Below are 15,033 nucleotides of genomic sequence, written 5' to 3'. Positions count from 1 at the left end.
AAGAAAGGTCAATATTATTGCAGGAGCTATTTATCTTATTTCCACTGATAAATTCTCTCCATATGCTGTAATTTGAGCAGTTTCTATCGAGAGAGGGCTAACCTTCAGAGAAGATTGAGCTGTTGGAGAAATGGGTTTCTTCTGATCAGTAGAAGTCCTTTTTTAATTTTTATAATTTTTAATTGTTGTGAGAACATAGTAGGTGTATGCATTCACAGGGTACCTGAGATGTTTGGATACAAGCATGCAATGTGTAATGAGTATAAGTCTTGATCAAAATTGTGCAAACTGTGATAACTCTCAGGCATCCTATTTCACATTCACAGGGTAGCATTTTAGTTATACGAGAATAATACTATTAACAATCTTACAGAAATATGCAAATACTTAGGGCCTTGCTTTCTCTTAAGTTTTCCAAAAATGGCAGTCTGTGATATATAGCAAATGAGATTCTCATCTCAGGAACACTACACTATTTTTCAAGTATAGAAATCTGATTCTGCCAGAAAAAAAAAAAAAAAAAGCAATGATCTATAGACAACATTTTTTTAAAATCCCACATTGGTTCTGGAATCAACATGGGAAATGGAAGCTGTATAAAAAGGTCAAGAGTAGTTGCACAAAAAATAAACCATAGCTGGTTACTAATACTGTACATATTATAACTTGGACATTGTTGCAGTGGTTACTTTTTTGTAAATGTTTTTATTTTTAACTTTTGTGGATACCTAATAGGTGTATATATCTATGTGGTACATGAGATGTTTTGATACAAGCATGCAATGCATCATAATCACATTATAGAAAACAGGGTATCCATCCCCTCAAGCATTTATTCTTCATGTTAAAAACAATACAATTATACTCTTTTAGTTATTTTAAAATGTCCAGTTACATTGTTATTGACTATAGTCACCCTGTTGTGCTATTAAATACCAGGTCTTAGCCATTCTTCCTATGTTTTTGTATTTCCTTTTGTACCCGTTAACCATCCCCATCGCCCTCCCCCCATTATCCTACCGTGCCTGATAACTGTCCTTCTACTCTCTATGTCCATGTGTTTAATTGCTTTGATTTTTAATTTCCACAAATAAGTGAGAACATGCGACATGGATGCGACTGGAGGTGATTATGCTAAGTGAAATAAGGCAGGCACAGAAAGAAAAACATCACAGTAGTTTCATTTTATCTCAGGAGAATATTGGCACTGATCAGGTACATGGTTTATATACCACAGAAAAGATGAAAGTAGCAAGTTTTCTAAACACGCTAGAACATTCCTTTGGGTATCTAGGTTAAATTCATTAGACAAGCTGGCTTCATGAGCTGACGGTAGACCTCTGTCAGTAAATGTTAAAAGGTATTCTCTGTTCATTTTAACAGTTCCTCTTGGGATTTTGGTAACTACCTTTTCTCTATCATTTAGCTGAATTATGAAATGTCTAGATACAGTATTTCTGTGGAAATGTATTGCATTTTGCCCAAGTCTGAACATCTGCTCCACACCTTGCATTAAAAGCAGCAGAGAAAACGACAGCAAATTCAAAAGGAAGGATTCCAGAGTAGAATTTCAAAACATAATACTAAAGGCTATTCTCTGGTATAGTAAACACAACAAAAACAACAACAGGAGATTGGATACACCTAACCATCGTTTAATTTTATCTGGAAATTGTCAGTAATTTAGACTATTTTATCTAATGCTATCACATTGTGACAGAAATTATTTTGTCCTATTTTTTGAAATTTTGTTTTTTTAATATAAATACAAACCAGGTATTTTAACATTAGTTGAACATGAACAAAATGTTTCTCTCTGATCTCAATGTTATAAGGGATATATATATATATATAAAAAATCACATGAATATCAGACATCTTATCATCCCGAGAGAGGTCAAAGTTGAATTTTAAAAGAATTAAACTGTGCTGCTTTCCCTATCCTCGAGTCACCTAAACTTTACAAAGTTGCACAAAAAAAATAAATTGTTCTTTTTAGAGCACTCTTAGTTTTCCATTTTTTCTTATTTTTACATAAGGAAATGGAACCCAAGACCCAAGCCAATTCCCTAAGAAGCCAACAACATTTTGCCAACTGTAGGGAATTTCCAACCCAGCTGCCTTGCATTAGGGAGTTGGGAATTCTTACATCTTAAAGCTGAGATCTCTTGCAACAATTAGGCTAAAGGTTAGTCTTAAAGGATTTATATTGGCATAAATAATTCAAGATTAGGAAAAAATATGATGGTAAGGAAAAAGTCTGCTTTGAGACATAAATGATTTGTAAAATAATATGTTACTGTTAAAATACATTCAGAGACAGCTCCAGTTACTAACGCTCTTCTAATTGATGCTGTCAAAATAAAGTCTATAAATGAAAACAAAACAAAACCCCCCAAACCAAAAAATCCAAATCTACAGCATTTACAGAAAAAAAGAAAATGTTAACTAAATATCTGTTAAATGTGTAGCAGGGATAAAGGTAGTCCATTCTCTATCTACAACCTTACTTCTCTACCATCTGCCTCTCCACTCTTCTCACAGGGTTTGTTGTTTTAGGAATACACAACCATCTCTGTTTCCTTTGCTCTCTTCACGTGGTTTGAGGACAAAACTTTTGAGAGGCATTTATTATCCAAGATATTATACACTGATATTAAGTTGAAGACTGATTCAGATAGTATAATAATATTTCCAGGAACTACTATTAACAGGGAGAGGGAGGATGAAAAGTTCTTTCTTCTGAAATTCTTTCAAAATGTGACTCACTTAAGACCTCATTCCTTCAGCTATATCATGTTTGTGTTCTAGTTAAAGAAGTATCTGCCCTAATTTGTTTTCCAAGAAGTGAAATGAATGTGTTTATAGAATAATATGTTTTCTGTAAGTTAGATGTGTGAAAATGAGCATGCGTACAGAAGAAAAAACCTTTAGCTTGGTGGCATGGCCTCTCGGTGATAAACTGTGTATCAGTGTGGCTCACCTGGGATTTTGGCTTATCATAAATAAAGTGTAGCCTGTCTACATGGTGGAGTAAAAGGGAGGAGAAACATATCACTGGAGGAGTATTAAGTACCCATAAAAGCCTGATTATCTTCCTTCAAAATTCAGCTTCGTATCTCTGTTTATGGATTATTTTTGTCCCACGCCCAAAGTGCAGGGGAAGCCAGTATGAAAGTGACTGAAATTTCACACAGATGGGTGCAGTTCAGCAGGAGCATTATTTAATTTTTTAGGAAGTTGGAGAACATTCAGGCTTCCTTCATATATTACAATATAGGCAAAGAGGAGAAAACTTGGGAAAATGAATTTCCTAGGAAAATTTTGGTTTCATCCTGATTTAAAACTAAAAGAGCCATATAAACTGATCAAGAGACACTTGAGTCTCCCCAGGCTCATGAGATTAATTCCTCTCCTTTTTAATTTCCTCTGTGTTGCTCTCCTTCACTTCCTCGATTCCTCTCACTCCCTTCTGTTCTCTATTTTCTATCCTCTTTTGCTTTCATTTTTTAAACCTTTTTCTTTCTTATCTTCCCATTTTTTCTGACTTTTATCCTTTTTTCCTTATTTTATTCTTCTACACTGACCATGCTTTAGGTAAGAGTTCTTTCAAAAACATTGCTCAGCTTCTCATTGCAAGAATGTAGCAGCCCCCTACACCTTGCCAACAAAGAAAGAGATTATAGACAAGAATGCATTCGGCAATTACTGATAATTTTTATTTGTTTTTTCTGGATACTGATTATTTTAACTCAAGTCTATTTAAAAGTTTCTTTGTTGACATCGTACTTAAATTACGAACATAGCTGACTTATTTTTCTCTTTACAATCCCAAATAGACCATATTAAATTTTTAGAATTCCACGTATTCTAATCTTCTGTAGCTCTCCTACCTTCAAAAATCCCTTCCTGGAGATCTCTCTTTATTAGTCGTCCTTTTATTTGCAGTTCCTCATGATTGCTCTTATCTCTGAAAAGGCAGCCTTTTAAAATAGTTTTATAATATTTGCAAACTGATTCCTATCATCTAGACTAACCAAGTTATATATTTTGTTTTCTAGTTATTGAACCCAAGGTTTATGTCTACTAAGAACAGTGCTATACCTTCTGATGCAGTGTGTGTTTCTAAAAAACAGGTCATGATGAATTTGCAAATACAGGAGTTTCTTGTACTAGTCTCAAGTCTCAGCTTATCACATTTTTCTATTTCCTGGGGACATTCAGAAGCAAAAATCCCTGCTTTTTGCATAATGTTGTTACTTTTATAAAAAGACTTTTGTCATAATAAAGAAGATAGTGGGCACCTTTATCTTGCAAGAGGAAATCATCCTAGCTGTGATCATAAAATTACTAAAAGAAAACTTTTACTCCCTTATGAGCAAATGATAATCTCACGTATTTCCTTTATATAGTCTTTTCATCTGGAGGCAAATGGCTCCTGAAAAAAAATAAAAAATAAAAAGAGAGGGTCTGTTTTGCAATTGGGATCTACTGGGATGCATGTCATACTTAAAGTACCAAAAATTTATGGTAAATAAATAAAATTAAGTACTTCAAATTTGTAAAAATTTAAAAAGAAAGCCACGATAATGTCAACTTAATAGCAGCCAGCAATCATGGTGTTATCACGTTTCTCTAAGTCTATAGCTGGTTATGTTTTTCAAAATGTCCTAAAACTATACTTAGTATTTTAAACTATAGTTCTCTAATGACAGATACCTTCTCAAAATCTACTTTAAAATGTTCATGACCCTGTAGATATAAGTAATAAACATGTGCTATTTTATTCCTTCAGGATTAAAAAAATTTCCCCAAAAAAATATAAAAAAAAAGTTTAGTCAGTATCAAAGTTTTTTCATAAATCTCAAATCCATCACATTTAAGTGTACTAAATTCCAATAGGATGTTTAGAATAAAAATAGAGAAAATATTTGAACTACTTTTTTGTTTTAATTTCTGTCATACTCTCAGAAGTCACTGTTACCAGGAATCAGAAATATCAGAAAAATCATCTTTAGTAAAGATTAAAGCACATCCACTGTTAATTTCCTGAAGTCCTGGAATTATTACAGCAATTAGGCTCATTTCACTCTAAGGAAGACAGCTTGTCTATACTTGGACAACTACTATTTTGTTCTTGAAATACATATCTATTTTTGTTATTTTCTGGGATTAACTAGATGATAAAAGTAGATTCTACAAAAATAGCAATTGACAATAGGAATTAATGTAGTTATTCCTGTAAGCAAATCTGCCAGTATCACCAGTATTGAAAATTAGCTTTTCAATGTACTCTCAGTCTAATCTTTACATCTTCAAGGTCTAAGGCTCTCCAGGGTCTAGGAATGCATATGAGGATTAGTTAAAATAATTTCTCCTAAAATTTATTTGATGAATGGGTTAATGTATACATTTATTAAAGAGTTATTACATACAATTAAAAGGAAATGAACAGTCACAGCTTGCTACGTGTACTCTGAACAATAACATAACCACATGGCTAATATTTTAACAGTTTGTGTGTGAAATTGTTTAATAAATTGAAGATGATGCACAAATCTGTCAGATAATACTCATATTTACGTGTCAAAATATTAAATAGAATTTTCTAAACCAGGATGAAGAGAAATGTTTTAAATATGTTGTGAAATTCTGCTGATTTTTTAGGGAATGATAGCACAGGGCAGGAAGGAGATAAGGTAAAGTCATCAGATACATACCAACCAGTATTTCCTTTTTTTTTTTTTTTTTTTTTTGACACGGAGTCTCTCTCTGTCTTCCAGGCTGGAGTGCAGTGGCCGGATCTCAGCTCACTGCAAGCTCCGCCTCCCGGATTTACGCCATTCTCCTGCCTCAGCCTCCTGAGTAACTGGGACTACAGGTGCCAGTCACCTTGTCCGGCTAGTTTTTTGCATTTTTTTTTTTTTTTTTTTTTTTTTTTTTTAGCAGAGATGGGGTTTCACTGTGTTAGCCAGGATGATCTCGACCTCCTGAACTTGTGATCCGCCCGTCTCGGCCTCCCAAAGTGCTGGGATTACAGGCTTGAGCCACCGCGCCCGGCCTCCAACCAGTATTTTCAAAAGTCTTGCTATGTAAAATTTATATCACTAGCCTGGCTATTTCTTCTTTACATACATTCCTCATCTAGCTAGTTTTGTAATTGATTGCAAATTTTATGAATAAAAAAACTTTTGAAGACAATTGAGATGTTTAAATGTACACAAGCAGTATTTTAACATACCATATACACAATTAGGCTCCCCATTTTGTGATCACTCTATTTTGACTTAAAGAATTTTTTCTAAAACCTGAATATAAACTTGGTGAAGTCTAAACCTGAGGAAATTTGTATAGTATGTCCTAAAATGAGTGTTTGAAATTGATTAAAAAGGACACCTGGTAAGACCTTTGACATATATTTGGGTTGTGTCTTTGACAAGGCAGTTTCCCTTAAACCTCTGAGACACTAATGACATTTGGCAGCTTCAAAATAGACCCATAATGCATATCCATGTCATTACACTATGCAAAATATTTTTTTAAAAGTAACTGTAAATCCATGCAACCATTTAGTTGAAAAATCATTGTTTGAATTTGTAAGCTTTTTATTCTTTGCTTATCTGTGCTATCTAAGTGAAGAAGAGGTGGCTTTCTTAATACTGCCATTTAATCACTATTTAAATATTGCTATTAAATAGTTACTACAAATGCTTTAGGAAAGGTTCAGTATCAACTATAGTTGGGAATCATGGATTCTAACCTTGGTTTACTGTGTGACTTTGAATGATAATTTATTTCTTTGGTTCACTTGCTTTACTCTGAGATCAATATCTTGATTTGGCTTCATTAGTCTTTGTTTAACCAAATAAGGTAGTTTAATTATCTTATTCAAGTGTTATTCAAATGTGTGCAATTCCTAGAACTATTTACTCTTATTGTTACACATATTGTGTTATTAAGTGCTGTCTTCTTCCTAAGCAGAAATGTATCAATATAACTGAGTAATTGATATACCAGGAAAAATAAAATTGTATTAAGAAAATTAGGGTATAAGCTCAAATGCACAGTTAAACTACAACGCTACCATCTATCTCATTCCCTTATTAGCCTAGAGGTGGTGGCAATTTAACACATAATAGTGGATCAATATGTAATATTCCAAAATAAATGTTTGAACCAACAGAATCAAAGATACCCTGCTGGAATTAAATGCAGACATAGTAGTACCAGGTGAGGTAGCTGCAGTCTTTGTGCTGGAAGATAGAATATTATCCCAGTGTTTACCTATATGAGAAAATCGTTCATGGAAAGTACTGTGCTTATCACATAAATGTAGCATCTCCTTCGTGTCATTATTAGAAGTCTGTGTCTGCTTTTTACTACATATGGATAGGAAACTACATAGTAACTTGAATTAACATAGAGTGATCTATTAAAAATAGATTCATCATTAAATTACATGTTACCATTTTTATTATTTGACCATTTAGAAGTAAAGTAAGGCTGTAATAGTAGAGATTTCATATTATTCTCTAAAACAAAAATACAATAATGCAACCTACCTCCCAATCCTGGTCTCAGGCGATTGTCATAACCGTCTAGGAGTCTGTCCAAAATCCTGGTGAAGACAGTGGTATTGTCTTTAAGTTCATCTTGTAATGATGGCTGTCCATAGCTGAAAAAAACATAAAGAGAAGCAATAGCTAAAGTATACATTTCTACTAAAACCTCTTTCCAAATAAATCCTTTCTCAGTTTTTCTACCTTGCTTTCAACTGAATCTTAACTTGAAAATTATTTTTTCACAAGGTGAAAAAGAATGTTATTTTTAAACTCTGGGCATTTAATTATATTTTTAATTTTCATTTTTTAAATGTGAAAGGAAAATTATGAGAAATGACTTCTGTCTGTTTACTTTTTGAATTATCATGTATATTACGTTACAATGCATGTCTTCTCTGAGCAAGCAAGAATGCTAATGCACGTGAAAAAAAAATAGGAAACTTCTTTACAAATTAAAAAGAGTTACCAAAATAACTGATTTTTTTTTAATTGAACATGTAGCAAAAGCCTAAGTTTTAACCTACCAACATCCCTTCCTTCATTTACTTCATATAGGTTTGTGTTTTGGCGGGGTTTTCTTGATGTTCTTTTAAGAGATTTAGATAAAATGTATTTCTTAGGATAATTATATTTTACATCAGTGTGCAAATTTCCATTCCTCTTAAGATTCATAACCCAATGATTAAAATTTGTCTGTTCACACAGCTAATTAATTTTCATTATTTCTAGTCTTAGATGTAAACAGAACCTTTAGAAAGATCAAGTTCAATAATCTTAATTTACAGTTGACTAAGCTGTAGTACAGTTTTAGTGTTTTAAGAAGGCACACCTATTTGTGAGCAAAACTTGACCTATTACCTAACTTTCTTCAAATTCTGGTCTGAAACTTTATTTTCCTGCTTCTCTATTGGGATAATTACTTATATTTAAACGTTACTAGTTGAAGATGCAGCTTGTATCCCTTACCATTATTAGTCTTTGTGTTTCAACCACATAGTGACCTCAGTTCAAAAATTGTGTATTTCCTACATCAATCACATTGCTATCTATGCTCCTTAAATCATCTTTTATGTGATGATTAGCATGACAACTCCAAAATCCTTTGAGAGAAGTGTTTTCTATCTTAGGATGGATCACGTTTACTGATATATTTCAACCATAGTTCTGACCTTGAGTACAAAAGCAAAATGAATACAGGGTGTAAATTAAGAAACTGCCACAAATGATTACTTTTGTATTTTCTACTTAATATGCCTTGTGCTTCACTCCTATGTGTTGATATTACTGATAAATATAAGAAAAATACTAACATTTGAAACCAGAATTCACTTATTTGACAGCAGCAAGATATACGATCAAAATATCATTTCAAAACCAAACACTGTTTTGCAGGTAATTAATTTTGTATCGGCAAAATGCAATGGCCATTATTCTGATAAACTTTTAATTTGGTAAAGTTACTAAAACTAAAGGCTATCCATAATATTGGATATATGTAATGTGCCTCTTTGAAACAATTTTTCATTCTCCTAATTTCAACACTGATGCCATGCAGATTGAGGGCTTACTCTCTTATGGCAAAATTAAACCTCTTGCTGCTTTTTAAACCAAATTTTCAACAAGCTAAGTGTCTTCCAGTAGGTCTCACTGGCAGATGACAGCATTAAGGCAAAAATAGTTTTATGAATGCAATTATTTATAAAAACTTATTGTCACAAAATCAACTGCCATGCCTGCATCTTTCAAGGATACTGGAAGGTCATCTTGATAAAAATGGAAAAGAAATGCTAGAACACCCTAAGTTGTGAGGAGGCCCTGATCGGGAACTCTGAGAAAGAAAGCAATACAATAAGAAGAAAGAAAAGATGAAATGGGGTAGCATGATGAAATAAACTTAGATTATTAAAACAATTCTTACAATATAGAGTGCTTATTGCCTTTATCTACACCCTCTAAGATTTTTACAGCTTATATAAAACTCAGAAAATGCTTTTCTTCCTGATTTTATCTTACAAATATTTTCACCAATTGTTTGCATTGGAATACAGATGCCCAAAGAGACCACTGCCTTTTCCCCAACACCAGTTCTGCTTTCCCAACAGGACTAGAAATCTTTCTTTTACGTGATTTTTTAATGACACTTCATCTTTACTTCTAACTTGCTATGTCAAGTTGTAATTGCCAGAGAAAAACCCTACGAATAAGATGCTTATTCATTTGGTATTAAACACCCATGCCAATGTAGTGTTTCCTAAACTGAATAGATATTTTGAAGAGAAATGCCAGTTACAGTACCTGATTTTGATTCTATATGAACCACTATATAATAAAACACTGTGCACTAACTCCATCTACAGGTCATTGCAATAGTAACACTTCATATAATTTTTCAAAAGCAGTAAAGACATTTAACTTCTCACAGTAAGGATATCTGATAATAATGCCTGTCTGTCAGTGTTTACCTTACACAATAGCAAAAAACAACAACAGACAACTTCTGTATTAAAATAAACCTTCCTAAATTCATATGTCTTTCCAGACTATTCCATCTCCCTATCTTAACTCTTAAGAGTTTACTTGCCATTACATTTTGAATAAACTCATGTTTTTATGATATGTCTGACTTTCTTAGGGACCACAGAAATAGGCTGCACAAGAAATACAAAAGCAGATAAAGAAAAATCTGTAATACTTAGTCATGTAAATAGTTTCTACTATATTAATTTAACATGCTTGACTGGATCATTAGAACATATTTTGACTATGGTTAAGCTTTATAAACAATTAGTAATTGTTTTTTTAAATAGAGAAATTTGATTTTACCAAAGTTCTTAAATATTTGTCTCGTATAGTCCACCTTTATTTGTTATGTAGACAATGATTTCAAAATATGATATGCACATGCTTTTATAGAGACACGATTTTCAAATTAAAGATATTATTTAAAACTTTCCATTTCTATAAATACAAAAGTTATTGTATGGTCTTTACAATAGGCTAGAAATTTTCTTGTTAAAAAATCAGCTTACATAGTATACAACCACTAATTGGGGTAACTTTTTCTAAGAATTAGGAAACCGCATGTTTTGTTCAGTTCCAGCTGAACAGTGAAAAGTTCAACATAAGACTTAAATGTTGAATTAATATATGTCTTAACAATGACTTGCTAAGTGTATTCTAACTAACATGCAAATATACTGATTTTTTTTTTCATACTGCTCCTCTTTATTCTTAGCTAGAAATTACTGCAGTTAAGTTTTCTGAATTCCCTTAGTCATAAATTCATTTGAGGACAATTTTCTTCCCCCGATAAAATAAATGAAAAGTTACAGAAATTTTCATGCAGATTTTTTAAAAAGTGTCCCCACCTTCTTCCAGTCAACGTGCTGAGAAGGAGGATCCAGGCCCAAAGATAGTCAGACAGACCTGGACTTTTCCTCATTGCGGGCTGGAGCAGCTGAAAAGTAGAATAAGTAGATATCAATGTCTGTAGGAAGAAACAGCAGGTTATAACCACCAGGGCTGACTGAGGCAGTTTAGATGAATGCTTTGAAGTCAGGAAATGACCTCACTGGGATATGACACCTCATTGGAAGCAATGGAAACCTGGACCATCCATTCTCCACTTTCCCTTCCATTTCTCCATTCAGAAACATATCAGTGTCCTTATTCTCCTGTAAAAGAATACAAGTTGAAACGCTTTCAGGTGACAGTATTGCTCAACATAAAAACTGTGAGTTGTTTATCTCTGGATTTTATATTTATAATATAGTTTGGTTTGTTCTCTTCTTGTTGTTTATCATCTGAAAATTTGGACCTTTATGATTTGAGTTTCCACAGTGAACTGTGCATTAAAATTGTTAAGCTGGTGTCTCTAAGAGAAAGAACATATTTAGGGATTGGATGGGATAGGTTAACATGTTGTGATGGCTGAATTCCTCTTTGAATTCTGCAGGTACCTTGATTTCAGAAGCAACTGTATTTCTTTCTATTTAAAAACATAGGAAACACACTGTTGAATGCCGGAGTCGTGCTTTTATTCTGTGCCTGTGACTGCTTTGTTAAATACGCTTCCTAATGTTTCTGTGAAGCTAAAGGACACACTTTATAGTCAAGCCATGTGCTGATCTCTCTCACATACAAACCACACACACAAATGCACACAAACATGCCCACACATATCTTTCAAGCCCTCTCAAATTCTGCCAGGTTGCTGCTAGAAAATGTTTCATCTCAAACAGATGGAAGCTGGAGTGCTTTGCTCTGCATGAATAAAGGGATCTTTTTTACCTCTTAGGTAAAGTGCAATCAATCACCATCTGATTGTTGAATTCAGACTTGGTAGTGGAATGTTGGAGAACTGGAGGACTACAGAAAGCTTACAGAATTAAAAATGTATATAGTCTATGTGTGGAATCAGTTTTTGAAATTCAATGCACTACCTGAATAAGGAGCAGCTATGGTAACATTTTAATGTGCTGTAGTTAATTCCAGTCATAATATAAGGAATGTTAAAAGTATTTAATCTATACATCTTTGTAGGGTAAGTGATTAATAGATTGCAATCTTTTACAGCCTCTTTTTCACTAAACCTTCTATAGCTTAATGTGATATGCTTTTAAATACATCTACAAAATGCTTTCTGCACTCTCGGAAATCGTTTAAATCACTAAAAAACCATTACAAACAGGCATGTAAGCAATGAAACATAATATGTTTAGAGCGAAATGGTCTAGAGATAAGAACTCTGAGCCTCATCATAGCTTTTACTTAATTTAGTAATTTAGTGACTGGTTTTGAAACAGATTAGTTGACTATGACAAGAAATCTTGGATAAATATTATGTTCAAATACTACATCTAAATTGCAAAATTTTAATTTACCCTTTTACTAATATTTATCATTTGTTAAGAGGGAAAAACAACTTCTCTTAGCCCTATTAATTTTTATTGATCTTTATAAAAAAGATTGAATATCTGAATGGGTAAACAAACCACAGCAAAATCCTTTGACAAGGCACCGTCGCTTTTTGCCCTCTTCTGACATTTTTAAAAGAGAAAAACAAATCTATCATGGTACTTCAGTTGTTAAGAAAGTTTCTTGCAAATACAAACATAATAGTTTAAAAGAAAGGCTAAGCTGCAGTCTTACCACTTTCTACCTTCATCCTCCCCCTCCCCCAGACACACACTCCAAACGTTACCATCCCATGCCACCCATATCAAAGACTAAGTTGAGTTTTCGTGCTCAGAATGGGAGAGACCCCTACATCAGAGGACATTTCACCAGCGTCCACTGGAAAGGGGGAAACAGGCGATTTTGCAGCCAGGACAAGAGAGTGCCTTCCCTAGGATGACGGAACAGTGAGACAGGTTTTCTGTCCCAGCGTCTTAACTTTAGGTGATGGCCCCCAACGCCCCTCCCCAACTCATCCCAGCTCCCCCTTGCAAAAATAAATAAATACATACATAAATAAATAAATAAATAATAAAAGCCCCAAACAACATGCCGCCACCCACCCTGCGGAATACATTCAAATATGCTTAAGAAAGAGGAGAAGAAAAGAAGAAAGACAGCGGAAAAATAATGCTCTTATATTGCTGCGGTTTCACCCTGAAAGAAAAACATTTCGTTGTTTCTACCTGCTGTGGGATCAGGCTCCTGTCCTGCTCGCTCCCTTGCTCGCTCGCTCGCTCTCCCTCTTCTCTCTCTCTCCCTCTCTCTCCCATCTCCCCCCCCTTCCCCCCCCCCCCCCCCCCCGACTATAACATTCCTGTCTCTCCAGCTAGGAAAAGCCACGTTCAAAGCTCTGTCTGTGTATCGCGGTCCAAAGTCGCACTTACCTAGGGCCCCTTCTGGACACAGGATCTCTTAAGACCGGGGAAAAAAGTCTGGGAGAGAGAATCGTGGAGAGACTGGAACCAGCGCGAGTCTGCGAGTCCGAGTCCGGGCGCGCCGGAGCAGAGGGGCGTCCTCGCTCTGCCTCTCACTCACTTGGTCTGAGCCATCATGGACTCTGCGTGCTCCTTTGCTGAAGATTTCACACCCAAATTTGCTTCCCAATATCCAATCTGCAGCTATACAACAAAAGATTTCTCTTTACCAAGACAGTAGTAATACGTCCCAGGGCAAACCGGATGTGAAATAGGCGGTGACTTCATGCCAGAGAGATTTTATTTTAGAAAGGAAGGTGGTACCAGCCTCTGGATCTGGAGACCAATCCGCCCATTTTTTATATGCAGCACAATTTAACTTGCACCACTCTGGCCCTAATCCCCTTCTCTCTAGCTGCAGGCTCAAATCCTTCTACAGTCTGCTGCAAGCTTCTCTTTTTTGGGGGGAGCGGCAATGGGGGAGGGAAGGGTAGAAAGGGTGAGAGACATACGGACTGCACTTAGAGTCTTTCCACACTTGCAATTTATGAACACCCGATTTTAAGGTGAGCCCATTAAAAATACAACTCTTCAGTGCAACTATTCTACCTTTGATCAAATATTAAACCACTGCCTGCATATGAATGAACGCAAGCTCTGAAACAGGGAGATGCAGGGTTACACGTGTGGAGAGAGCACTCGTCTCGCCTCTCTCCCTCACACACACACACTCCCACACATATGTCTAAGTCCCCGTGTCTTGCAGAGTCACGAATGGTGACGGTTGGTAGGAAAGAGCTCTGGCAGGTAGGAAATTGGCTACTGGGTTTAGAGAGTCTTTCGCACTTTCTCGGGTTGGGAGCGCTTTCCACCCCACGTTCTTCTGTAGCTTAGAGGACAGCAAGAACACTCTCCGCAACCGGGTTTTTACCTTTTTAAGCAACTGTTTGTCTGTGTTATCCTGGAGAAAACGCAGGCGCTGTTACCTCTGAATTGTGCTGGGTTCCTGGACGAAGAATATTTAACTAATAAATCATCCTGATCATTTGTAGGCTTGAGAGTCATATCTCCATTTCCGGAATCATTCCTTTGCCTCGAGCTCCATCATCCTCGGATTAGGAAAATGGGAGAGGGAGAAGGGGAATTTTTAGAAGTCAGAACGAAATCCTCGTCTACTTTTTTCCCCCGTCTCCGGCCTCTTCTATTACCCTCCCTGGTAGCTCTCCACCCACAAATAATTATACACTAGGAAAGGGGGGTGTGTTTCAACATCAGTCTAACTAAATTTCCAAGGAATCAGGGATGACTGTGTTTTCCTCCTCAGATTTTGTGAATGGCTGTTTGTAGCAGAGAGGGGATGAGTGCTGCCTTCCTGGGAGCTCTTAGTAAAACCTATATCACTGGGAGCTGTCCCTTCAGCACTTGCGTCCAGTTATGGCAGGAGGTGCTGAAAAGGTGACGTGCCCCACTCAATGTTCCAGGTGAATAAGGTCTGAGCTTTGGTAAGCTCACTGGTCATTTTCTCCTAGTGAGCTCCTAGCAGAGAAGACGTTTCAGATGGGGTGGAGCCTGAGCAAGTGAAGAAAAAAACCTGAGTA

General features: G+C 35.4%; 1 protein-coding gene across 3 annotated transcripts in view; it reads right to left on the bottom strand.

The window, feature by feature from the left end:
* Positions 1 to 14,641, bottom strand: part of GABRA1 (gamma-aminobutyric acid type A receptor alpha1 subunit) — a 56,303-nt gene extending 41,662 nt beyond the window's left edge. The window contains exons 1-4 of one of the 3 annotated variants that reach the window (XM_025388714.1): positions 14,422 to 14,641; positions 13,406 to 13,639; positions 10,931 to 11,019; positions 7,563 to 7,675 (exon numbers count right to left, since the gene is read on the bottom strand). In XM_025388714.1, the coding sequence (XP_025244499.1) occupies positions 7,563 to 7,675; positions 10,931 to 11,004 (187 nt within the window). In that variant the 5' untranslated portion in view covers positions 11,005 to 11,019; positions 13,406 to 13,639; positions 14,422 to 14,641. Of the gene's footprint in view, positions 1 to 7,562; positions 7,676 to 10,930; positions 11,020 to 13,204; positions 13,276 to 13,405; positions 13,640 to 14,044; positions 14,153 to 14,421 lie in introns of those variants that run through there. The other 2 variants (XM_025388715.1, XM_025388716.1) reach the window with 2 other exon arrangements.
* Between the last annotated feature and the right edge of the window lie 392 nt (positions 14,642 to 15,033).

The sequence above is a fragment of the Theropithecus gelada genome, chromosome 6 (assembly GCF_003255815.1).
Source record: "Theropithecus gelada isolate Dixy chromosome 6, Tgel_1.0, whole genome shotgun sequence".
NCBI classification, from domain to species: domain Eukaryota; kingdom Metazoa; phylum Chordata; class Mammalia; order Primates; family Cercopithecidae; genus Theropithecus; species Theropithecus gelada.
The sequence above is the reverse complement of the archived record's forward strand: the minus strand, read 5'-3'. Positions and strand labels throughout refer to the sequence as shown.